Genomic DNA, 25,970 nt, shown 5'->3' with positions numbered 1-25,970 from the left:
TGCGCTCGCTGTGCCGGGGGAACGGCTCCGCTCCCGGCCCCGGCCCCGGTCCCGGTCCCGGCGAGCACCATGCTGGCCGCCCGGTAAGGCTGCCCGGTCCCCGCCCCGCTTAGCCCGCGGCCTGACGAGGGAGGAGGAGGAGGTAGCGGTTCCCCCACGGCCGGGGCCCCGCGGGACGGCGGAGGTGGGGCAGGGCCCTAGGCCGCCGCCGCCCTAACCCGGGGGGTGCCGTGCCGTCTCCCGTGAAGGGGCTGGCGGGGTGCGTGGGTGTGCGCTCGGTGCGGGGGTTGGCGGGACGCTGTCAGGGCGCGGCGGCCGAAAACCGACAGGGCGGCTTCGAGCGATGGCGGCCGGCCTTGTCCGCCCCGGCCCGTCTGCGTGGGGAGCGGCCGGCGCCTCAGGCGGGCAGCGGGCTGGGTCAGACCCTGAGGGGGGACAGGCGGCGTTGGGCGGGAAGGGGTTCGCTGGCGGTGCCGGGGGACGCGAGTCCGGCAGCGGCAGGAGTCGGGGGGAGCTTTCACCGCTGCTGTTCGTGTCCTCCCTGGTGCGTACGAGACTCCGCTGGCTTCTGAGGGCTCTTTTTTTGGGGTGTGTGTGTGCGTGTGTGTTCCTTTTTACTCTCTGAAGTAGTACTGGTGTGTCTGCAGACAGAGGAAGCTTGTGTGGACGTGATAGGTATGCGTAGATACGTACATGAGAGAGAGATATATATATAGACAGATGAGTCCATGGCCCTCCTTTTCCGCTGGTGCCTGAGGACTTGCCTCTCTCTCTTTTTTGAGGTGAAAGCCCAGCCTCAGCTGCAGAAAATTAAGGGACAGGCAACCCGCGTTCCTTGTCAGGGTAACGCCATGAACTATCACGAGGGGTTTTACTCCTGCTGACCCTCTGTGTGTTTTTGTGTTACCGCAGTTTTGCTCGCCCGGAGGAGTCGCGCTGGCTACCACCTGGTTGGACACTTACTGAATTGTGGGGCGGATTACGCTCTCTGAAGGGTTTCGTAGTTGTCCCTTCTTGCCAAACAGCTAAGACGATTATATCCTGCACTTTAGGCTTGTTCTGAGTTGCAGCAGTACTAAGCCGTGGAGGAGGAGACCGGTCTTAGCTGAATGGGACCGTGTGGGAGGCCTTGTGATATCCTTCTTGGGACATTCCACCTTCCCCTGCTATGCACACCAGCCAAGTGCAGGAGAAGTGTATGGTCAGGGTCACGGATGATTTCCTAGAGGCACATGGACCCTGTCTGTGTTAGGATGTCCACAGGGTAGAAGTTGGTGTTCGGTCTAAGCTGGTTGTCCCAGGGCACCTGAATAGTCAGTGAAGACAACAGTTGCGGCCAGCGAATCATTCTTCCTTCCTGTTTTCAGATAAGGACAGGTATCATCTGGAATTTCAGCTGGCTTGAACTGTTGTACTGACCGTATCTGGTTCTAAAAATCAGGCTAAGAATAAGGAGCGGGGTTTCTGAAGTAATCGGCGCCATTCCAAAAATAAATCCTAAATTATTTTCATGGCATTAGTTTTAATGACACTGAATTCTTCCACTCTGCCTATAGGTTGTGCACCATGAGGAAGCTTCCTTCTGTTCTGGCTAGGAAACTCAGTTCTGGGACCAGTGGCTCCCCAGTGCTTCCTGACATGTCTGAAGGTAAAGTAATTGGCTGTATGTCGGAAGATTTAGCAATGTTGCTAAGGAGTTTATTCTTTCAGGTGGTGGCCCTTCATGTGTTAATATGGTTTGGATAATGGGCATGCCCTTGACTGTTAGCTCCTAGTGTAAGTGTTTAAGAAGTAGCAGAAAATCACTTCATGTGTTTGGAGATTAATGGCAACAATTATGCGTAATCGTTGAAGTTGCAGATTTTGGCTCATCTGCCTCTTCAGTCTTGGAAGAGCATGTGATTCTTTTCTGGAGGGACAACTGCTTCTCAAGTTGGCTCTCGATAGAAAGTCAGTGTAGTACAGACAGGTACTATGGCGACTAGAGAGAATGGCCAAGAAATGGAGAAACTGAGTGGAAATAATGTCTTACAGAACTTTTAATGTGTCAATACCGTTAATTTCGTAAACTTAGAGAAATCTTTTAATCAGATCAGCAGGATTGCCTCGTGAAAACGCTCTTGTCAATAGAGCTTTGTGTTGAAAGATTTTTAGCGCTCTAATAGTAATAAACCATAATGTTCCTGTTTTAGAAGCTTTTAAAAAAGTTTTCTTGCATTCTAATCCCATGTACTGAGAAAAGGGGAGGAGGAAAAGGGCTGGAGCCGGGCACAAATAATTCCTTCATGGAATTCTGCTTGTTTCTGAGGTCATCATTTCCCCTTTGTCCTCTAAACAGAAACCACAGGTTATCCAGTAAAAGAGAAAATGAGGGTTATTTGTTGTTAGAGAACTTTTTTTCATTATTGTTAATAAATAGTAATGTGGGAGGTTAAAGGAGAGAAGCAAGGATACACAACATTGCATACTTGCAAATATTACCCTGCTCTTTTATTTGGGTATTTGATAATGATATCACCTAGAAGGCCAGTAAAAACAGTGAAGCAGTGAGGCCATCCTGGCCTTGCCTCTGATTTGTTTCCAAGGAATACGAGTATTTTTTGGACTATAATAACTGTAAATATTTGACGTTCTGTTCCAAAATTGTAACATTGAAATAATGTTATACAAACTTTTGCTGACATGTAAACTAGTTTCCTTTAATCTGGTATCCATGCTTTCACAAAACACCAAAAACTTATTCTTACTAGCTTTTCACATGCTTACTCCCAACTTTGGGTCCCAGTTGTGAATTCCCTCACTTCTTCCGTGGTTCTCCTAAAGGCTACACGAAGCAGGACTTTGGAAATTTCCTCTGAGATAACTCTCATCCCACTTCATGAAAAATGCTCCAGATATTCTTTCCAAAGTTAATAGTGTTTGTCAACAGTATATGGTAGCACCAAGTTTGAAAAACTGATTGGAATTACACTGCAAGCAGATACTACACAGAGCCAGTAGACAAAGGAACTGGAAAGCGGGCTTTGAAGGAAAGGACAAACTCGGTTGAAAACACAAAGATACTGACTGTAAATCAGGCAAGGACATGTTGCCTACAGTTGCTTACTAAAATCAAGGAACATGTGTGTAAGTGGAACTCAAGCAGGTAGAATAATCAGATAATTCCTTACTAGATGTAATTTGCATTGTTTCTTTTAATTGTTAATCTAACCTGTGTTTTCCACTCCACAGGACACTTACCCATTCATGTGAATAATGGTGTGTTGTGGTAATCTGTACATATTTTAATATTTGCTATAACACTAAAGTTACTCAGCTACTGTTTTTCCTTACTTTAGCGTTCATGAAAAATGAAATGCTATTATTCTTCTCTGTCGACTTGCTTAAAGCCTCTTTGCCTTCAGTGAATGGCTCTGGTCTTATTTGTGGCAATATTGTTGTACTAGATCTCTGTCAGCACACTGTGTTTTTGGTGGTGTGCTGGATAACACTTTTATTAGAGGCTTGTGGGATACAAAATCTCTTACACAGCAACTCCTGCAGTACTTAGCTTCAGTTTAGACATCTGAATCTGCATCTTTCACTGAATTCCAGACCAAGCTCTATAGCAAAACTGGTGGCAAAATACATCGTAGCGGTCTACCTGAACCTGGATACAGCCCGGGGAGGCACCAGCACAATGGGGCATGGATCTTACTGGCAGGGATGAATGCAGTGATCTTGTCCAGCTGCCCTCATGTCCTTTGTCACAGCACAGTGCAAATGAACTCAGACCCCGCTGTCTGGCATTAATGATCCACTGGTAACAGTTTAGGAGATACTGTGAAATACGCAACATGATAACGATGGATAAACCCCATTTGCTGTAATTGTTTTGCACATTTAAGACATTTGCCAATTAAGAGAAAGAGTTTATGGATTTTTATGCTTAATTACTTACTTAAATTTCTGTTGTAAGATAACTAATATCTAGAAGAGCAGTATAGTCTTCGGGGGGTGGGGTGAGTGGGAGGAGAAAAACTATGTACTTACCAGCCTGTAAAATGGACTAGATTTAGCTTGGCAACATTTTTGAAACACTTTTACGCTTTGTCCATTTTACTGTTAGAATAAAAATTATGTGGTCTCGGCCTAGCAGGTGTTTACTTGTATGCCTAAAATTGAAATCAGAAGTATTAAATGGGATTAACAGCGTGTATCCATGTTTGCAGGTTTGGACCCGAGATTTTTTTCAGGGCTTTTTACCTCTTTAGAGTTGCAAAGGAAGATGAACTTAGTTTAAACAAAGAGAAAGTGCTGTTTATTCCCCCTCCATCCCAGCACAGTCTGCACACTGTTGGAAAATTGAGGTTTTGTGTTCTAGAAGCTGTAACAGTGTTTCTGCTAACACTGTATTGATCCAATGCATGCTATGGCAGCTTCACAGGTGGAGTATGAGTAACAGGAAAGTAGTACCTATTCTGTAAACAAGCCTCCTGCTTCTTAAGAAAAAAAGAATCAAACCTCCCCACCTTCCAAAAAAAGTCAACTCAAGATTTTCAGTCAGTTCCTTTCATTGAAGATTTTTTTTGTTCTTAGAATTAGTAGTGGAACTCTTCTAATTTCAAAACATGTTTTTAGCCTAACTTCCTAAAGAAATGAGGCCTAAGCAATCTATTTTGTCTGTGTCTGCCTATCTTCTTGTCCCCCTCTTCTTCCAGAACCTTTTGTTGCTTGATGTCAGCCAAAATAGACAAGCACAAATCTCGAAGAGAAACGTGTTTCCACAAGCTTTGTGAAAACTGGCTTTCAGATCAGAGCTTCGTTAGGGTGCCAGAGCTAGTGTTGGGGTCAGCCACGGACCGTGGTGTTTGCTGGCAGTTGGTGAGTGACTGGGATCTATGTGCTGCCTGGCTGGCAGGCAGCCCCTTGCCTTCCTCTGGGCTAACCACAGCTCGTGCTGGCGCCTGTCTAGAGGGCAGGCAAAGCAGAAGCAGGCTGGGAGTGTAATGGGGGGAGCTGGGGGTGTCGCAGGGGAAGGAACAAGAAAGGGGAGTTTAGGGGTATTGAAGTGGTGGTGGTGTGGGGGACTTGGGCAGGAAAGCAGCAGAAACTGAAGTGACTGTATGGGGAGGAGGCGGCAGAGCTGGGGGGATCTGGCTGAGAGAGGGCTAAGTGATTTAAATACCTAGGAAATCAGGCTCTGCTTGCTCCACAGTTCACAGGACAGCTTGCTGATCACTGTGAATGCTCTGACTGGGCATTTAGCTTGAAAAGTGCCAAGCCTGATGATGTCTAATAACCTAAAAGTATAAAGGATCAGCTCGTGAGTCACCAGCAGCCCTCTTTCTGTTTCACTGTGAAATTTTGGCTTTTTTTTGGCAGCCCTTCCTTGATGTGTCCATAACTGTTTTGTCCTAATATATGAACCCTCTTGTATAGAAATCTTTGTAAATAAGCCAGGAATCCATACTATACAATTCTCAACTTCTTTTCTGAGCTTGGGAATTGTTGCTGCTTGTTTTCAGGTGTTTCCAAATAGCATACATTCACCTGCCTAACAGTGGTGGAGTAGTTTGATAGATTTGATGGGACCTAAGCACACTTAACAGCCTCATCTGAGGAAAGAGTGGAAAAACTGCTTATGCAGAACTAGTATTAACTCAGTGCAAACAGTGCCGGAATCAATTTTACAGGCCTGTCTTCAGTGTCTTAATACTGTGTTCTCTGAGACTGCTAGAAATCTAGGCTATGAAACCCTGCTGGCAACAGCCTGTCTGCTGACATTACCTGCCTTCATGGGTGGGATTATTTAAATAGTACTCTCCTCATTCCCTGTCTCCCAGCTGCACTGTTCCTTTTTATGTTCTTTTATGACTTTCTGATTTCTGTTATCTCCACAGTTTGTTTGTGTTTAGGCTGAAATATTTTCACATCAAAATTCCTCAATCTGATCTTGATCCGCTGCCTCCTTCAGCTGTTAATTAGCACTGCAGGTGTTTGATTGCATTAACAAACACTCTTTGTTGGCTATACACAATAAGCTCATGTTACTCAACCCATTATTGTGATATGCCTACTAACAGCATCGGTGTATTTGGCCAGACTTTTGTTTCTGGGCTGCTATTTGCATGAATTTGTTTAATTTTCCTGTTCTGGGATGAGGATTGTGCCTTTTAGCACCAGGCAACCTCATGTTCATCACTTGCAGAACTAAGCTTGATTTGCTTTGATTTTTTTTTTTTTTTTTCCAGTGCGGAGCAGATTGAGGGATATAGTGGGAGCATCTACCAACTGGAGGTACAGTGTACATTAAATGTATTTTACTCTATTTGTGAAACCCAGGTAGAGCTCAGGGTTGTGGTAGTGGAAGTTAACAATGGTAGCTTGCTGACTGAGGAAGAAAAAGGATCCAGCTAAAAAGTAATGCAAACAAGGTTTCTGAATTGTTGCTTTGTGGATCACAGACTTCTGACATTCCTCTGGCAGAGGATCTTTAGCACCGAAGGAACAAAATATGTGATCTTGATACTTACAAGATTCTCCAATTAACTTTGATGGAAGTTTAAGAGCTGTAGAGTCTGGCTGGAAATGTTATGTTGCTGTTACCTCTTGAGTTATCTGCTGGTGGATTACCCACATGGTGGATTTATCCTGCACTGGATTCAGAGGCAGTTGAGCTGGTTCAGCATGAAGCAGGCCGCATTACGAATGGCCTGGCAGCACCCATGTCACTTTGGAAAATTGTCAACTTGGGATTGGGGGTCTCCTTAGTCAGGAGCATCTCGGGCATTTCTTTTCCCTGCCGTAACTTAATTTTAGATTAATTTACATATCATTTAAGTCATTGATGTTTTGGCTTTATTCAGGTTACCTTCCTCCCTGTCCATTACGCTGAATAAGCCAGAGTTGACTGTAATCCTCTACTGTTAACAGTTCTGAAAAAGACAGTATAGCAGTCTGGGGGAATTAGGTATTGCAGTTTGGTTGGTCCCATATTTATTGTATTGATTGTTAATTTTCTTATGGCTGTGTTTGTTGAGCTCTTCTTTCACACTTTGTGCATTGATACGGAAATGAAGAGAGCCTCGCCTGGGTGGAGTGTCTGATATGTCCAGGCCTTTTGACTAGGTTTATCTAAACAGGATTATAGGCATGCTAAAGAAAATGCCTGAATCGGGGAAGCTGATTTTTGCTTAGTATCTAAGCATGAGGGGGCTTGAAATTTTCAGTAGGTCAGCTGAAAAGGGCTCTAGAAGTTGATTTTTAAAAAAGCCTTTCCTGCAGCCCTGAATGGCTGGGGAGTAACCACACCATATGGAAATACCATCTGAGGATTGAGATTTTAAAAGGCTCTGGTCAAATCTGTTCTTCCATCCATTTCTTTTCCCACACTGGAAGGAGAGCAGACTGATGCTAAGATCACCACAGCAGTGTTTTTCTTAGATAGGTACGTTTCTTGTGCTGTACAAAATGCAGCAGAAATGGTTTGCAGAGTACTGTATGCTTCGACTACCATGAAGAAGTAAAGCCGGGGAGCCCATAGCTGGGAGTGCTTGAGGATGACAGGTTTAATATGGGGAGGTTTAGAGGACATGGATGATGTAGCCTTTGAGATCCCACTTTTAAAATGGAGTGACAAAGAGTTGATACGTGTGGAGACTGAACAGCCGGTGTGTTGATTGAGTTAGGCCACAGAATGACTAAAGAGGACAAACCTAAGAGAATAGCTTGATAGGGGTCCTGAAATGGGAACTGCGGAAGGACTGATGCACGTACATCTGGATTGCTGGGATTGAGGAGAGATGCATGTTGGAGGAACGCCTTCAGCCATTAATTTTGCTAAAAGGAAACTTTGGTTCATGATTTCTCTTGTAAAGGCCAGTGGCATTTTGTATTAGAAAGAAATATCTTGCTTATATATTTATTCTGGTTTTGTACTTAAATTGCAATTAAAACTACTAATCTGTACATTGGTACTTATAGTCTAGATAGAGTTGTGACCATTTCAGAAATAAATAATGTCATTTCTCAGAATGTTTAGGGCAGGTATTAGTTATTACTTAGATGACATATTGTTACTGTATGACTGGTACTGCAGTGTGTAACAGTATTTTTCTGTTGAAAAATGCTACTGCATTGAGCCCAGTACTTCTGTATATTGAAGAGTACATTCTGAAGCTGAAGTCAAGAAGAGTTCTGCTGCTGACCTCAGAGGAGCCAGGATGGTACTCGTGAAAACAGAATATAGTTCAATTTTTATTGTTTGGTTTCTCTGTGTTTGTAGACAAATTTCTGATTTACTCTCTGATTAATTTCTCTTAAACCTTTCACTGAAAGACCTTGAAAACAAATCTTTTAAATAGCATAAAGGTGCATCATCTTGGACATTGCATCTTTCCTTAGTCATCTAGTATATTCTATTTCTATGTAGTGGTATAACTTCAAACGTTAACCTTCTGGAGTAGGTTGTTACCTTTCTATTTTCTCTGAACTCCGCAGTAGTCATGTTGCCCAGATGAGGTAAACCATATTTCATATTTAAAACAAATAAGCAAAACTAACTGAAATTTTCTGCTAGACTTTTACTCTCTTTGATCATGGATTATTCATATTTCCCCCAAAATTATTAAAACAGAAAAGAGGGAATATAAATATGTTTGAAGCGTGACTGCTTTGTACCTACCTCTCCTCTTCCAAAAATAAAACTCAAGCGAAAAAAGTCTTTGTCTTAAATGGCTAATACCCAGAATTCATCCAAAGTCAAAACTTAAGATAAATTTTCTTTTTGGTGAAAAGGTTCTTTCTGTTGTTTTCTTCCAGTTTTGTTTTTTTTTTAAAATTGCTTTTGTTAAACACAATGGCACTCAGATCTCAGCAATGCAGCATGCACAACTGAATGAATGGCACGTATCCACAAGTTTAAAATTAAGTTTGGTTACATAGCGTTTTATGCCTTCTCTTGCTCTATGAAATGGATTCATAGTTTTGCATACTCCTTGGCTTTATACTGGAACTGTTGCATGTTCAACCCGTAGGTTTTTTAATGCTTTGTTGTTGATTCTAGGGATGTTATGAAATACTTGCTTTATTCAGTCAGGATGCACTTTTAAGGGGAGGGAACTTTGGAGGAAGAGGTAAGAGAGAGTGTTGGGCAAGATTGTTATCTCTCATAGATACCTGTGCAAGGAATCAATTTGGTAGATTCAGAAGAAGCGACAGTAAGTTGGCCCTTACTCCCTTGTGAGAGTTGCAACCCCTCTGACTTGGTGGTGCTGGAAAAGCAGCTCTGAAAGGGTAGTGCTCCCTTTTCTGTATTGTTTCTTTCTCTAACTTTCCTCTATAGTCGTAAGACGACTGAGTAGGAGGAGAGAGAGAGAAATAGATTAATTTTCCCTTTCTTTTAGCTTGCTGATCAAGTGTATGCTGTGTGAACTGGTGCTTATAAAGGGAGAACTCACCTGTGTAGACAGCAAGTCTTAGCAGATGAGTTTTCTTTGTTGTTAGTACTAACCAACACTGTGCATCTGTTTTACTTCTTGGGAGAGGTTGTAAGTTGACAGTCCTTTAAAATTGTCAGTGTAGGAAGAGTTGTGATACAGTAGCTATGGAAGACATGAATATGCACAAAACCTCATAGGTTAAATTATGTCTGATTTGTTCTTTTCAAAGTGAACCATTTTGGTAGCATTCAGAATTAGATAAATTTTGTTCATCTCGTTAGTGCAAAGTATGTGCTTGCCAGTTGTACACAAAACTATTTAAAAGTTTTCTGCAGTAGACTTGCTTAGCATATCTCATTATGTGCATTTCACTTTCTTCTAAAGGCACGCTTACTGTGTCTTGCTATTTTTACTTTTTTGTTTTCGTTTTGATAATCTTCAATGTGACATCTTTTAGCTAGGGTTGCAGTTCTGTTGTCCTACTCCGGACGGAGTGTTTTTTTTCTTACCAGGGATCATGTGCAAGCAATGCAAGAAAGAAAAGCTCTTCATACTTTACTGGCAAAACGGCAGGAAGATCTCCCTCCTAGGAGAATGAAGGATAGCTACTTGGAAGTTATTCTACCTCTAGGAAGTCAACCTGAAATAAGAGAAAAGTACCTGAATGTACACAACAGTGTAAGGTAACAAAGCAACCATGTTACACATACAGGAAAGTGTTAACTTTCATTTACTATGTATGAGGGTATTTAATTGTCAAAAAACATGTCTTACAGGTTTGGAAGGATACTTGAAGATCTTGACAGTTTAGGAGGTATGTATCTATGCTCTTGTAAAGAATGCGCAAGTAATGCAGACAAAGTGAGTTTGAGTACTGTTGAGCACTGCTTGGTATGATACAGTATGACCTCAAGGAGGGAATCGCATCGATGCGCTATCTCAAAGGGGAAGGAAGAAAAAGAAAAGATACTGATGCTGAAAGAGAAGGAAGGATGATAAAGAACAGACGGAAGCAAAATTACTCAGCTTCAGCTTCTTGCCTGTGCCAATTTTGTAAAGGACCAACTACAAGGATAATTTACTGAGAAATGATGCTAGATTATGAATCTGCATTGAGTGTTAAATCAGAGAAAATTTGCAGAGCGCACTATTTAAAATTAAAACATATGATTTGTCTCTTAAAACCCCCCCAAACCAACAACAACACAAAACCCAACAGTTAGTGAGGTGCAAATATTTTAATCTTCCCTTTGGTCTCCCTAAAGAGAGTATAATCTGGAAAGAACAGAATGTATCCATTGAGAACAAATGAAAAACACTCGGTATAAATTCTTGGTTTCTGTCTCCAAATTGATGTTAAGGGTGAAAACAACTCAGTTGTTTCATGAGTTAGCTTTCTTAATTTATCTTCTCCTTTTCATTTATTCATGGTCTTTAAAAGTTCAAGATCTTTGACTTTTGTTTTGCAGCTAAAATAAGCGCTAGGTTGTTAATATAACTTGGAGATACTTTTCTCTTAAAATGGCACCAGGTGACTTCCTTCTTCATTAAAGTTCTGTAGCTGGTTGGGAGCATTTTGGTGGAGGTTTTTGACAAAGAATAAGTGCTTATTAAGGGAGAGTTCTGAATGGAACAGGTATTTTTGGCAGGAAGAAAAGACCTTCTGTGGGTCCAGATGGGCAAAATTGAGGAAGGCAGAGAAACAAGTGAATGCATGTCACCTATCTAGCAAGGATAGACAAAGTAGCTAGATGATTTATATTTATTTCTGTGATGTAGAAGATACTGGCTTCAGTACCTGTCCTGAATTAGAAAAGGAGACTTGAAACTATTGGCTACCCTCCATTGGTAGATGAGATGAGCCAGTTTTTCATTCTGTGCTTTGCTTATTTTCTCTGGAAATCTGTGAAGATCTTAGTTTTTTCCTGTTGCAGCACAGAATGCCTTTGCCTTGTTTGTAGTCATACTGGGCTTCAGTCAGTTCCACTGCTGGTGTATCGTTTTGAGTTAATCAAGATTCTGTCCCAATGACACAATATTCACAATGGTGGTCAGCAGTTTTCACAGGAAAATCTGCTGTTTCATCTCCCCCCGGTATATTCTGTGATCTCGGCAGATGTACTGCATAAAGGTCTGATTGACTTCTAGTTTTTTGTCTTTGGCAATAGGATTCTGATAAATCCCATTCATGTTGATGGTATGATAGGCACAACAGTTTTTAGAATTGTGACTGGAAGGACAGAGATCTCACTTTATCTCATTAAGTACAAAGAGAGACTTTCAATTTTGGAAGTCTGTGTTGCGTGAATAAGTACTAGAAAAAAAAAGATCTTTGCAGCCTTGTATTACTCTAAGGAGTCTGTTTACTTGGATGTGCTCTTATGAGCAGAGCTAATTAATTTAAATAGTGGTTTGGCTAGTAGTAATTACAGTGTGATAAATACCTCTGACTATGCTTTCATGCCTGTAAGGCACAGTTCGTCTAATCTGCATCTCTTTAAAGGAATCAGTATTTGAAAATAAGTCGTCAGATAACATGTATCCTTGGATAGCCTGCATGAAATCAAAATAGAAGGCAGGAAGGATCTGTGAGAGTGGGCTGCAGGGGTAGAGGGAAGAGATTACATGGGACTGGAAGTGGAGTGATGGGTTGATTTAAAGCATTCAGTTGTAGTAAGTAAATATGCATATAACTGAGACAGCTGCTGAATCACTGTTTTCTTTATAGCAATCCTGTGAGTTACATACACAAAAATGTGGAAGTCATGTGCACTCCTACAGTATGATACTTTAGTTTGTGTTTTGTAGGTACTTCTTACACTTCACAAAGATGGCTTTGATCTGCTCCACTGAAGTTTTTGTTAAAGAGCTGACTCCATTTTTGGTCTCTCCATAGTTCTTATTTGCTACACTCACACCAAGCAGGAAACGCAGCCAAGGTCTCCCTTATCAATAGTTACAGCTCTGGTGGATAAAATCAGTAAGTGGCAATTTGGTCAGTAGAAATGGTTTCATCTGTTTGTCTTACTCTTTCAGAAGCTACTGCCTTCCTGTAGTTGTTACTGAGGATAACTTCTTTGCTGTTTAGTTCACTTCGTCTTGTTTTGGCTTTGAACTCTGAGTACTCTGGCTTTTGTTGAAAGAAGGAGGGAAGAGGGTTTTGTAGATGCTTTTCACCATTTCGTATTTCCCTTCCCTTCAAAATACAACTTTCATGCTTCCTGCGCTTTTGTGTTTGGTTTTATTTTGGCACATGAGTTTCTTAGCTTCATTCTTGAACAGTGTTCTGGTGGAGCTGGACCTTGCTTGTGTCACATGTTCTGCTGAACATCTCTGTGGGTCTGCCATCCATCTGCCACCTGTGTGCCTACTTCTTCCTCCTGTTCTGGCTTTAGAAGTCTGATAAGGCAGAAACTGCTGGCTAGCAGTGTGGTCCCTTGCAACAGCTGTCATTTCTGGGTTGTCTTTGCACGTTCTGCCACTTGCAGAACACGGAAAGGTCTTAGAGAATCCAGTCTTTCTAATATTAGATGTGAGGGATCTGTCTCCAGTATCCTCTAATGTTTGTCTTATAGATTTGTGCAAGAAGATTATATATCCAGACTGTGACATCAAATTCACAGGCAATGTTTCTTGGGTTGGGAGGACGTCCATGGAAGTGAAGATGCATATGCTGCAGGTTAGTTCCTGTGACTCCTCTCCATCCTACGACAGGCTTGAGGTGCTTCAGGGGGAATTCTGGATGATGGCATTAGCAATCTAAATTATATTTTCTAGAATAACTGTTTTTGAAGGGCTTGAGACAGCCCTAGTGTTTCAAGACCAAGTCGACTTCCCATAGTCTAGGTGCAGCAAGATACTCTGTTGCTCATCTTTCTAGACATGCATTTTTCTTAACCAGCGTTTTGTAATTAAACTGCAACACAGTACTCCTACAGAAAAAATAGGTGGCTGTGTTCTGCATGTTCTTAAATAAATTTCTCCCTGCTTTTGAAAAACCTTTATTTTCCTTATACCTTTGCATTCTATAGAGTTGTAAATTTCAATGTCGGTATTCAGATTCAGTATTAAATTGTATCTACCGTGTAGCATAATTTTTGTAATAAGTTATTAAATACTGAATAATAGAAAATAAATGAAAGGTGTAACGAGGCTACACTGTGCAGGAAGCAAAAGCAATATTAATAATTAAATTAAAAAATCCTTAACATTTCTATTGAATATTTACTGTCAGTTGATCAGTTAACTGAAACATTAATTCAGTTATTTAATTATTTAGAATAACAAAAATATGCAATGAACACTTAAGTGGTATTAGTGGCTATAATTCAGATAAGGAGACCAACTGAATAAAAAAATATTTACCTGTTTAAGTGTCTGATGTAGAAGATAATGTTACACCTTTATTGTCTGAACTCCTCACAGTGCTGGCATTAATGGCAATTTAGTATTGACAAAAAAATGTTTTGGCATTTCTTGGAATAAAGGGTAAGTAGGTCCTTTTACAATGCCTGTGTTGATTTTCTCCCCTCCCAGCTGAAAGTAGTAGTTAGTAAGCATTCCCTGCTTAATGTTTACATGGCAGAATTCCTGAAACTAGAGTTTTAATTTGTGTTATTTCCTTCTCTGCGACCTGTTGTGAGAGATCTTGGAAGGAATGACAGAACGTGAAAGTAAACAACATTAACAGTGTGATGGCATAGTTGATGTCAACTGAATAGCTTGCTAAGCACATTTACAATTTTAGAGTTTAAAAATATAATTGTTTCCATTCTCTCTTAGCTGCATGGTGGTGATTACAGCCCAGTGTTAGATGCAACCTTTGTCATGGTGGCCCGGGATCCAGAGAATAAACGGTAATTTGTAGGACAGGAAAATAATTTTCAGACTCCTACTGTGGTCCTACTGTGAAAATAGCAAACATGGCAGCTTGCTATGTATGTGTAGAAGCCATATAGCATAGGTGATAAATAAATCACATAGTCAATGTTTTCTGCTGGCACGTGTTACTTTTCTGTGGCAAGCTTTGGAGCAATGATCTCAGCAGTCAGATGATACCAGAAATTGCTGTTAAGTCTTGGGATCTGACCCTTTTCTTTAAACAGATTTCCCCTGTGTTTGAATGACTGGCCTGATGAACACAGAAGTGAATGAGTCTGCTAGAAACCCACCCACGTTCCAGTAGTTGTTAGAATTAATTGCCTTCTTGCCATAAAACCAGAAAAGATTGAGTTTCAATGGTTAAATAGTCTTTGAGTGAATAATGCCATTAATTCCCTAATAGACACATGATAGGTGTCATCAGAATAATTCAGCCTAAAAATTGCTTATGTAAATAACATGCAACTGGTAAGTATTCCCACAGAACTTAAAAAAACCAAACCACCCAACTTTCTTATTTTTCTGATTTTACTCTCTCTGTAATTCCTTAGTCATTACACTAACAAGCTTCTCAGTTTCAGTTTTGGTTTATGACTCCAGCACCAGAAAAATCAGTTGTATTTCTTACCTCTTTCTTGTATAGCCTGCAACAGTAATAAACAATTTTCTGTTTCTAACTAGTTTAAATAATTGCCTGTATTTAATGAAGAGGGATATGTTTAATGAAGGGGTTTTGCTTGACATAATTATTTAGTCCTGATAATGTTAGAAGTAGTTACTAGGTTGGTTTCCTTCAGATTTATGAGATTTTTTTTTTTTTTTAGAACCCATTAACATACTATACATTTAAAAAAATATATTTATGTTTCTCATTTTAAGAACTTATTTTGCAAAAGAATTACATCAAATCTGATGTCATTATACACTAGCAGATTGACTGAGGACAAGCCTACTATGGACTTGTGCAGATAGATACAAACTTCAGTGGTTGTTCTTCGAGCCAGCTGGCCACAAGCCAGCTGTGTTTTGGAAGCATTCTGTCCATATAAGGAGGGTACTTACTCTATGTGAGGTAAAAACCTTTCAGAGAGGTACAGGGTATGTTAGGTTGGTTATAGTGCCACAGAAACATGGTTGTGTGGCTTTTGGACCATAGCAAACTTGCATCTCAGCAGCTTGGGGCTTGGACAGGAGAGCTTACGTAGATACATCCTGAGCTGAGGAGGGGGAGAACGAGCTCTGTGATGGAGAAGGAGCTGGTGTGTCTCCAAAATCCAGAGGTGTAGCAAACCAGGACAGAGCAGTTTGTTACAAGCGAAAAGATCCTCTCTGCATGCCTCTTGTCACCAGCCCAAGTAAAGGCTTGGGGTAGAGGTGAATTGTTCAGCAGATATTTGTGCGTGTGTATGTATATGTGTGTGTGTATATATATATTGTTCTGAGCATTTGTATAGATGTTGAAAATAGAAAAATAATAATTAGAAATTATGGGGAAGAATGGCTCTTGAAAATAAGCATTTGCCTTTCCTTGTGAAAAGAAATAATTAGGTTAAAGTTATTTGTGCAGTAAAATTAACATACAAATTTGAGCTCGAGGGAGCCTCATCTTCTTTGATAAGTGGTACATGTGATAAACAGCTTTTGGCTGTTGATAAGGCTGTCATGGGAACATGTAGATTATAAGAGCACTTGCTAGCTATGGCACTGTGCTCTTTCTATTCCAGGAGGAATGATACCATTCAAGTTTTGTGTATCTGTTTTAGACTCTCCTAGATCATCACATCTTCATTTGCTGAGTTTCTAGATAGCTTTCTGCTTGAATAATCTTCATTATAATCTATGGGTTCAGTTTTAGCTCTTTAAGAAGCATAGATGCATCACTTACTCTTTCTTAATTATACTAGATAGTGGTTGGATCACTTAACTGCCCCTTCAGAGTTAAAGCTAAAGTGATATTCTGTTGGCAGCTGCACATTATGAAATAATGTATTTATTTCTATGATGTAACCCGAAGTATGTCTTTTCATCGTGTACTGTGCATGTAAGCAAAAATGGAAGACTGTTATAATGTATTTACAGGACAAATTCTTGTAAAGTTTGTAACTTAAAAAAAATTCCTGTCCATAGGCCAGCATTTGTTAATCCACTCATTCCTGAGAGCCCTGAGGAAGAAGAAATCTTCAAGCAAGGGGAATGTATGTCATATTTCCTGGTAGTATGCACATCTGCCTCAGGTTCAACTTAATAGCTGGAAGGAAGTAAACTTCAGAAGTTCTGCTACTTAGAAATGCTCCTAATTTGTTTAAAACCAGATTTCCGTGCTGTCTCATGTGTGTCAGTAGTGTAAGAGAGTTTAAAAGCCTACTATCACATTCTTGGAAACTCTGGCTAAACTGATAGACAAGGGCACTCCTGATGTGATCTGCACCCTTCCTAGACCTCTGTGTTTCCAGGGTGCTCACTCCGCTTCAGATCTGAGTGCAGCACAGGCTTTGCTAATGCTCTGGCTGATTGATTGCCTCCATGGTGGGTCTGCTAGGTGCATCACAGCTCCTTACCTGTCTGGGTGCCCATGTTCCTTTTGGAAAGAGACTTGGAAAAAGAAAGGGCGAGAGCAGGGGAAGGCGTGTGTAGCTCCATCTTCTTTTGTTTCAAGCTGGAATTTTAAAGCAGAGAATTAGAGAAGCATTAAAGACTGAATAAACTGAACAGAAGACCTTTTAAGCTAAAATTTCAATCATTATGGCCTATGGTAATGAGTTCTGTCATAAATTTGCATTCTTGTACCATTGGCAAAACCTGAAGAAGATGTTTGTTCTGTAGGGTTTCTTGTTTGATATGTTTTTCTCTACTTTGAGGGAAGTACTTAAGCTTTCTTCTGTAGGAGTGGTGGGTGGGTATCATAGTCTATGTATAAAAGGTCTTCATCACATTGGTGAGGTAACAGTGAACTTCTGCCTTATTTTTTCTTTGGTGCAGTCAATTCTAAAAGCCAAATTTCTGTTTGAATCTATGGGACTGTGAAGTTACAGCTTTTAACTTACAGGGGGAAAAAGAAAAAAGAAAAGAGTCAGCTGATTCCAGTTAAAATCTTCAAAGCCAAGCCAAATGTTTGTTGTTTTTTTTTCTTTGAACTGTAATATGACTTTTTTTTTTTTTAATGTTTAGTGAACAAGCTGAAGAGGATTGATTTCAGCACTGCTTCCTTACTGAAAATGGCTCCCACTGCAGAAGAAAGAAACATTGTTCATGACATATTCCTTAATACATTGGACACAAGGCAAGAAGGGGAGAGGTGGAGGAGAACTGAGGTCTTATGAAAGAGAAAAGTAATGTGCCTTTTGAGTGGGTGCTTATAAGAGGGTAGTCTGGAATAAACGCACGCATTTTGTTTTCCCATTTCACCACTTAAATTCTGTGGCATTTTATTTGAAACACAGGTACAAACTTTAATCTGATGTCTGCATCTCTTAAAAGAGTCTTCTGTTGTTAAAGAGTGTTAGAAAGTGACAGTGTAAGCACAAAGAGCTTCTGAGCAAGCTGTTAGGAATAATCTTGAGGAAAAAGGTTAATGACGTTTAACCAAATAAGGAAATGGAATGCTTTTGCAGCTGTGTGACTTGCACAATCTAAGAGTTTTCTGCCATGATATCTAGGCAAAAAACTGAGGGCAGGAATTGGCCATACTTTGACCAAGTAACCTTGCAATGTGTTTTAAATATACCTGACAACATTATTTGAGTGGGACTGTTGTTGGTGTAATTCTCTTATACGTGAGATTTGTGTGAAATCATCCAGTGCCAGTGGTGATAGAACAATGCCTAATGACATTAGTGCAATGTTGTATTTGTGGATAATTTATAATTTCTTTAACTGACTAACATTATTAAATTGTTATTTTCAAAGCTGTTTACCAAAGTGAGACATGCTTTCCCTTAAAATTAGCAGATGTATTTTGTACACATTCTGTCTGGATTTGAAAACCTCAAACTGTCTGCTTGTTTGATGTTAAATTACTCTGTTAGCTCATTGTGTGCTTTTAATTCGTATTATGACTTAAAAAACAGAGTAAGGCTTTTCTGACAAAGTGTGTGCTTTGTGGTTGTGATTAATCTTTTCTTTCATGTACCTTTCTCGAGCTTGTTCATTCATATAAGCTTGAACATTAGCAGAAGTTTTTGAAAGATCAGGAGTGTAGGCTTACTGCAGTAAGAAATCAAAGTATCATTTTAGATAAGTCTTCAAGGTCAGTTGGAACAGCTTTTAGTGATAGTGTATCTGTTTTGGGGGAGGGTTTTTTGGTGTTTTTTAAATATTTTTTTTTATTTAGTGTGTGTCTGCATTTGCTATTTGTGCATTTTTGACTTGCTGAATTCTGCTAATGTGGGCTATAAAGTTTATTGTCTCTTCCAAAGGACGGTAAGTTTCCGGAGTCGTAAATTACCACCCAATTCAGTGTGGATGGAAGATGCAAAGCTAAAAGGCCTACAGATTTGCCATCCTCAGGTATTTTGAAAAATATTAACGAATTACAGAAATGGTTACTTATGAACTGTCTTGTAAGACTAGTCAGTCCATTATTTTGTTTCAGTTCTGCAGTCCTTGCAATGTATTTAGATTTTAGTTTCTTTTGCCACTTTTCTATTATCTATATGTCACTGCAAAATAGAATATTTTTAATTACTTTGTTTTTTTACCAGATTTCATTTTGCTTAAAGAAATTCCTTTGCAAAGTGTTTAGGTTGGGCTTCTGGTTGCTGACACAATTTTGAGTTTTTACCTTAGGTTGTCAAATGAGTTGGATGAGCTCCTATTAACTAAAGTTTCCTCAGCCATTTGGTCTTTTGCATATATATTTCAGTAGTGCTTTTTATACATTCAGATGCTGGGAGTTCTGTTAAATACTGTGAACTGAAGTACAGACTTCAACACAATGCTTTGAAAAGAATATATGTAATACAGCAGTTTGATTTTTGTTTCTACACACAGGAACGGAACATCTTCAATAGGATCTTTGGGGGTTTTCTCATGAGAAAGGCATTTGAACTAGGATGGGCAACTGCTTGCAGCTATGGGTGAGTTGTAGAGCTGCAATATTTATATAATCCAGAGCACTGTGCACATATACATAGGTCGGGAAGCCAAGCTAACCAACCTAATGACAATCTGAGTAGAAGAGACAGAGGTGTCTAGTAGAATCTTGCACTATTAGTGTACACCACTGTTTCTCTTGGAGCATCTGTTTGTATTTACGAAGAGATTTGCCTCTTGCTCCTTGGAGCTTGGTTTTTAAGCATTACATGTCAAGGTAGAAAATACATCCTTTTTCTGTTTTCTTTTATCTTGCCAAGCTATTGAGATTGACTTTATGGAGATACGTTTTTGTGGTGGGTTGACCCTGGCTGGACACCAGGTGCCCACCAAAGCTGCTCTATCACTCCCCTCCTCAGCTGGACAGGGGAGAGAAAATAGAATGAAAGGCTCATGGGTTGAGATAAAGGAGAGATCACTCACCAATTACCGTCATGGGCAAACCAGACTTGACATCGGGAAATTAGTTTCATTTATTACCAATCAAATCAGAGTAGGATAAGGAGAAATAAAACCTAACTCTTAAAAACACCTTTCCCCCACCCCTCCCTTTTTCCCAGGCTCAACTCCACGCTGAATTTTCTCTACCTCCTCCCCCCGAGCAGTGCAGGGGGACGGGGAGTGGGAGTTGGGGTCAGTTCATCACACGTTGTCTCTGCCGCTCCTTCCTCCTCAGGGACAGGACTCCTCACTCTTCCCCTGCTCCAGCGTGGGGTCCCTCCCATGGGAGACAGTCCTTCACAAGCTTCTCCAACGTGGGTCCTTCCCACAGGCTGCAGTTCTTCACAAACTGCTCCAGCGTGGGTCCCTTCCACGGGCTGCAGTCCTTCAGGCACAGCCTGCTCCAGCGTGGGTCCCCCGTGGGGTCACAAGTCCTGCCAGCAAACCTGCTCTGGCACGGGGTTCCCACGGGGTCACAGCCTCCTTCAGGCATCCCCCTGTTCTGGCGTGGGGTCCTCCCCGGGCTGCAGGTGGAGATCTGCTCCACCGTGGACCTCCCTGGGCTGCAGGGGGACAGCCTGCCTCACCATGGTCTTCCCCACGGGCTGCAGGGGAATCTCTGCACCGGCGCCTGGAGCATCTCCTCCCCTCCTTCTGCACTGACCTGCGGGTCTGCAGGGCTGGTGCTCTCACATGTTCTCACTCCTCTCTCTGGCTGCAGTTGCCCAGCAGTCTTTTTCCCCTTCTTAAATCTGTTATCCCAGAGGTACTACCACCATTGCTGATGGGGTTGGCCTTGGCCAGCAGTGGGTCTGTGTTGGAGCCGGCTAGCATTGGCTCCATCGGACATGGGGGAAGCTTCTAGCAGCTTCTCACAGAAGCCACCCCTGTAGCCCCCCCCGCCACCAAAACCTTCCCATGCAAGCTTGATACAGTTTTCTAACAATATAAAATAGACATCCTATCACATAAATACTACATCTTTTCATTCTGTACACGAGAGAAATAGTTTCTGAACTTCTTCCTGTAACTGTGCTTAGAAAGTGTGACTGAGGTCATCACCCAGCAAAGATCTGTGCATAAATTTAATGGAGCATGTATAGCCTGATAGAAAGTGAAGTGTTTTATGTCAGTGCCTGGAAAAATGAGGCCTAAGCAATGATGGCATGAAGATTGCCTAGCAAGTGTAAGTTGTAAGATACAATAACGATGCAATAATGTATCCTTAGAGAGTGTGTATTTTTATGCATGTGAGAGGTTTCCTCCAGTTATTTTTGTCTTGGGTGATGACAGTTGTTTAGCACTTCCTGTGGCCTGTGTTTAAGAAAGAGATCTGTTTTCTAGTAACCCTTCATTAAAATGCTGACAATGAAATATTTTAAACTTCTCCAAACACTCTCATTTTTCTTGAGAAGAAATTTCTTTTCCTTGCTCAGGAGTTCCAGACCTTTTATCGTATCTGTTGATGATATCATGTTTCAGAGGCCAGTTGAGGTTGGGTCCTTATTACTGCTTTCTGCACAGGTAGGAATTGATTTCTTTTTAAAAAGGATTAAAACTTACCTTTGCTGTAGTCACTGTTAATCACTGTTAATGAACAGTGCATTATGAGGGGGTGTGACTTCTCTTGTTAAACAGTGCAATGAAGTCTGTTACAGTTTTTCAGCACTATTACGAGCTATAACTCTTATCTTAACTGTGTAGGTCTGTTACACAGAAAAAAACTACATCCAGGTTCGAGTACACAGTGAGGTTTATGATGCAGATACCAGGGAGCACCAGACAACCAATATCTTCCATTTTACATTTATATCAGAAAATGAGGTCCCACGGGTCATCCCCAAAACTTATGGAGGCAAGTATCCAATTAATGCATTGTCATCTGTAGAAAAGACGGCTTGCTTTCTGTTGGAACATTTGTCATTTTAGTAAGTGAACTATTGGCATTTGAATAATTTAACAGGATTTCATGGCAAAGCACATTTATGCTTTGATGACAGTGTGGATTGCTTCTTAATCTTCCCATTCTGTGTGGTTGCTGTAGTACTAAGTTACTAATGTCGTTCTCTCTTTTCTCCACTTTATTTCAGAGTCCATGTTGTATTTAGATGGAAAGCGACACTTTGCTGCCATCATGAAGGACATCTGACTCACGTTGAACACTGCATCAGCAGTGTAGCAGCATGCTGTCTTGGAAGGAGTTGTCACCAGAGATGGCTGATAGACAGGTGCTTACAATACTAAAAAAACCCAGCCCAGAACAAAATACCAAACCCTGCAACAAAAAAACCCCTTTTAAGTGCTATTTATGTATTTGCATATATTTGGATTTTTATTCTCTGCTACTAGGATTTGTTGAAATCTACTTTTACATGCTGATGTTAGGAAAAAAGGCTGAAAAGATGCAATCTTAAGCATTAGATAGCTTCTCTTTGTCTGCTTTGAGAGATCTCATTACAACCTTTGCTGTCTTGTCACCATCTACCTCCTTTCCCTTAGTAGCTCTCCTTTGTGTTTCCCTGATAAGGGATAGAAGTTCTATCAGAAAAATGTGTGCAATAAGTAGATACACACAGATGAAGCCATTTGACCTACATTCTTGTGTAAATTAGGCTTAGGGTCATCTTTTTTTTTTAACAAGGACAGATGCATCTGTGCAGCAGCATAAGCTCAGAAGTTACTAGTGTGTGCACAATGTAAAGCAGGTGTTTCCCATCAGCTGCGATTTTACAAGGTGGTTGCAGCTTCTGTTTTGGATGGTTTCATGTTCCCATGGGAGGAAACTGATTTTTGCAACGAAATGAGGTGGCCAGATGGTCTGTTCTGGCATTCTGTTTGTGTACAGCCAGTCCTTGCCAGCCTCTTCTAACTTTTTTTTTTTAATATATAACCGTGAGTTCCTTAATGAATTATTTCTCATGGCCTGTAGAGTAGAGATCTGATTGGTGAGATTGGGTGGGACTGGGAAATGGCACTGTACAACAGAACATTTTGGTTTGTTAGGGATTGGGAGCAGAAAAGGTAAAATGCTGCTAAAATGGTAATGGTTATGTTTGATGCTGGAGTTAGGGGTCCAGACAATCTGTGTTGAGCAGCTCCCAAATCAGCTGCTGAATGGTGGGAGGATTTTTATCCCACTGAGGGGTGGTACAGCTAGAGGACAGCCTCCTCAGCTGGATTATTTGTCTGGTTCCTTGGTAGACAGTAATGAAATGCGAGTATTGCACAGCTTTAAAGGTTGTCAGGTTTACCTGTGAAGGACAGAGTAATTCCCCCCCACAGAGCGGACACCATGGTGGACGTAACTGGCATGTAAGTAACAGGAAGAAAGTACTTGATACTGAAGTGCTTCTGATGTAGTGGAAAAAGTTTTAATGATCTCCAATATCTGGCAGATAAAGCCCAACATCCTGAAATTAGGAAGGTGAGTGGATGGGAGGCATCAACTTTTAGCAGTGAGGATGATTAGTCATAAGCACAAAATGGGACCTCTGATACCTTCAGATCAAGACTGATATCCTGTCTGATCAAGACACACAAAGAGGAGTAATGGTAGGTTAAATGGATTGAATATGTCTTATAATACATGAGAATAGACTCTGGCTTCCCTGCTAGGTTTAAAATCTTTTGAAATCAGGAAGCAGCGAGTAGAAATTACGTGAATCAGCACAGATGCACAAAACAGGTTGATAAAATAAAGCAACATGTTGCAGTTTTATTTCTGAGTAAGAAAGTTTGAGAAATTCACAACTAGGACCAGCTTCCTTTGGTGCTAGGATAGCATGAAGTTCATGGCTCCTAACAGCTGACTGCTATTCACATGAGGAGAGTAAGCATTGTAATAACCAGCATGTTATACATCAGCCTTTCCTTTCTAAGATTTGGCTGCCTTTATTTGTAAGTTAGATAGCTTTCCAGTGGAGGCGCAGGGGTGTTGCCTGTTACAATCTTTAATGGTTATGACACTGTGGATATATATTGTATTTTCTGGTTTTCTCCTTTTTAAAACTCTTTGGAAGCTGAATATACTTGACTGACCACACAAATAAAGAACTGAAACTCTATCCCAGCTTCTTCCCCCCTTGCTGTGTGGATCACTGTTGGCTGTTAAAAAATCAGTAGGAAGGCAGAAGTGGAGGGATCTAGCTCAGAACTATGTATTACTCCTGACTATCTGCAGGTTTTTATCATCATTTATCGACCCCTACCTGGGTCGCTTTTGTATAACGCTTGTAAGTTAAGGGAATACCAAGTTCTTCCTCTACTGCCTTTTCAGCTGTATTTAAAGATGAATTTATCATAATTTCTAAATTCAGCCTTTGGGAAGGGATTGGAGAGGAGAAAAAGAGGTAATAGAGTAGGGAGCAAGGCATGACATCAGAACAGTGCAGAAAACAGTGCCGGGCACAGTGAAGAAAATGAATACCGCAAATGATGATGCTTAGAAGAATTAGTGTGTTTTCAAAGTTCATGATAACTTAATCACGTACCACAATCACAGTAGTTATAGAAATGTATGTACAGTCATACAGAATGTGTGTGTGTATAAATATATACACATATGTGAAAGATATAAAATATATATAGTAGTAAACAGAAAGAATATGTGCTGACATATTTTTTACTGCGAGAAGGTAACTCCAAGTTGTCACCCTCTCTGATAACAGGCTAAATGTATCTTTGTTCAAGGGTATTATTTATGTACATCGCTGTATACCTTTGTGTGTGAGATAAAATTGTTCTCGGATCTCACATGCAGAATTAAAATATTTTAACGTAGTAATTAATGTTGAGTTTGTGTTGCAACTTAATGACCAACCCGGCACTGCTATAAGTGACTAACCATTACCACGCAAGCCTAAAGGTATGGGTAGAAAATCTTTTTATTTATGGTGAACCTATCTATGTAATTGGCTGTGGCTCTGTAGTGGGAAGTAAATGTTTCTGTGCCCATCACGTCTTGGAATACAGCGAGGAGGAGGAAGTCTGCGGTAGCGGGATTGCCTCCCCTAACCCTCTAACTTAATGGTGTTACAAAAGGAGATTTCTGTGGGACTGGCTGAGCTCAGTCCCTGGAAAAGCGCTTTGTTTTAAATATTTTTATTTTTCTGTGGTTTTAAAAAAATATATAATTAAAATTACTTACTCAAACTTACTGTAACAGCTTCCCGTAGCCCTTCTTCAAATACACGTGATTCCTTTGCAGCCACATCGTGGTATACAGCATTCTGGGAAGAAGCTTGCTGGAGCTGGTGCAGCATGGGCCACTGAGTGAGGGTTTAGTTCAGAAACCCACTCTAAACTTACTGGATGCTTAACTCGTTTTACTGCACGTTCAGTCCAGCCTTTGTCTGCTGACAGACTTGTTTGATTGCTGGTCCTCCTCTCAATGCATTTTTAACTAGGTGTGAGAGAGATTACTTCTTCACCGGCTAGGCACTAGCTAACAGGAAAATAAAAGGGTAAATACTCAGCTTTCATGAAAGAGAAACTGGGGACTCCTTTTGTGGAAGGTGTAGTTGGATGACGATACCTGCATAGAAAATACACTGGAGCACTTGCCCTGACAGCGGGTTCTTAGCCTCAACTCTCTGCACCGACATTCCGAAGGGTCGCGTTTCAAGCAGTGCTAAGGACATCCAGCGCAGTGTGGACTTCCGTGAAGTTTGCTGGTGGATCTTCTTTCTTTCAGAAGATGACATCACTTTTATTTGTTGCCTAAAAAATAATTAGGATTTTAATTTTTGTCCTGCTTGTGCTTATCTGAAGATTAGCACTACACATGTGCTTAAGACATTTCCAGGTATGCCAACAAGGCTGTGGCAACCCCTAATCCAAGCACTAGGCAAGAATTAGTGATGTGCACGTGGAAGAGGAGTGGGTTTCTGTACTGCCTCAGCATTTCATTATCACTAAGGAGTCAGAAGCAACTTCAGCTGTTTAACTGAAGCTACCTGTATTTTATCTGTCAGCTGCAGACCGTATGTCATACTAAAGTACTCGAGTGTTGCTTAGTCTCCCAGTAACCATCCTTCAGCTCAGAAATATTTTATATGTGCTTACTGTCAGAGGCAGACTTTGAGGCCAGAACTAGAAGGATGATTGCAGCAGTCTGTTAATCGAAACACAAAAGGG

General features: G+C 40.9%; 1 protein-coding gene across 6 annotated transcripts; it reads left to right on the top strand.

Annotated features, from left to right (window-relative positions):
* ACOT9 (acyl-CoA thioesterase 9) lies at positions 1–24,990 on the top strand. 6 transcript variants are annotated; one of them, XM_052795211.1, is made up of 16 exons: positions 1–83; positions 1,557–1,648; positions 3,232–3,258; positions 6,234–6,279; positions 9,935–10,105; positions 10,199–10,236; positions 12,319–12,402; positions 12,998–13,101; positions 14,205–14,278; positions 16,431–16,498; positions 17,472–17,583; positions 18,719–18,809; positions 19,293–19,378; positions 21,272–21,359; positions 21,540–21,690; positions 21,926–24,990. In XM_052795211.1, exons 1-16 carry the CDS (start codon positions 70–72, stop codon positions 21,982–21,984), a joined length of 1,305 nt encoding a protein of 434 aa, XP_052651171.1. In that variant the 5' UTR covers positions 1–69; the 3' UTR covers positions 21,985–24,990. The 6 variants fall into 6 exon arrangements, with proteins under 6 accessions (XP_052651171.1, XP_052651175.1, XP_052651170.1 ...); XM_052795215.1 differs by lacking the exons at positions 1–83; positions 3,232–3,258 and adding exons at positions 4,701–4,863; positions 7,267–8,207; XM_052795213.1 differs by lacking the exons at positions 1–83; positions 1,557–1,648; positions 3,232–3,258 and adding exons at positions 3,272–4,863; positions 7,267–8,207.
* The last annotated feature ends 980 nt before the right edge of the window (positions 24,991–25,970 follow it).

The sequence above is a fragment of the Harpia harpyja genome, chromosome 8 (genome assembly GCF_026419915.1).
Source record: "Harpia harpyja isolate bHarHar1 chromosome 8, bHarHar1 primary haplotype, whole genome shotgun sequence".
In the NCBI taxonomy this organism is placed as follows: Eukaryota; Metazoa; Chordata; class Aves; order Accipitriformes; family Accipitridae; genus Harpia; species Harpia harpyja.
The sequence above is the reverse complement of the archived record's forward strand: the minus strand, read 5'-3'. Positions and strand labels throughout refer to the sequence as shown.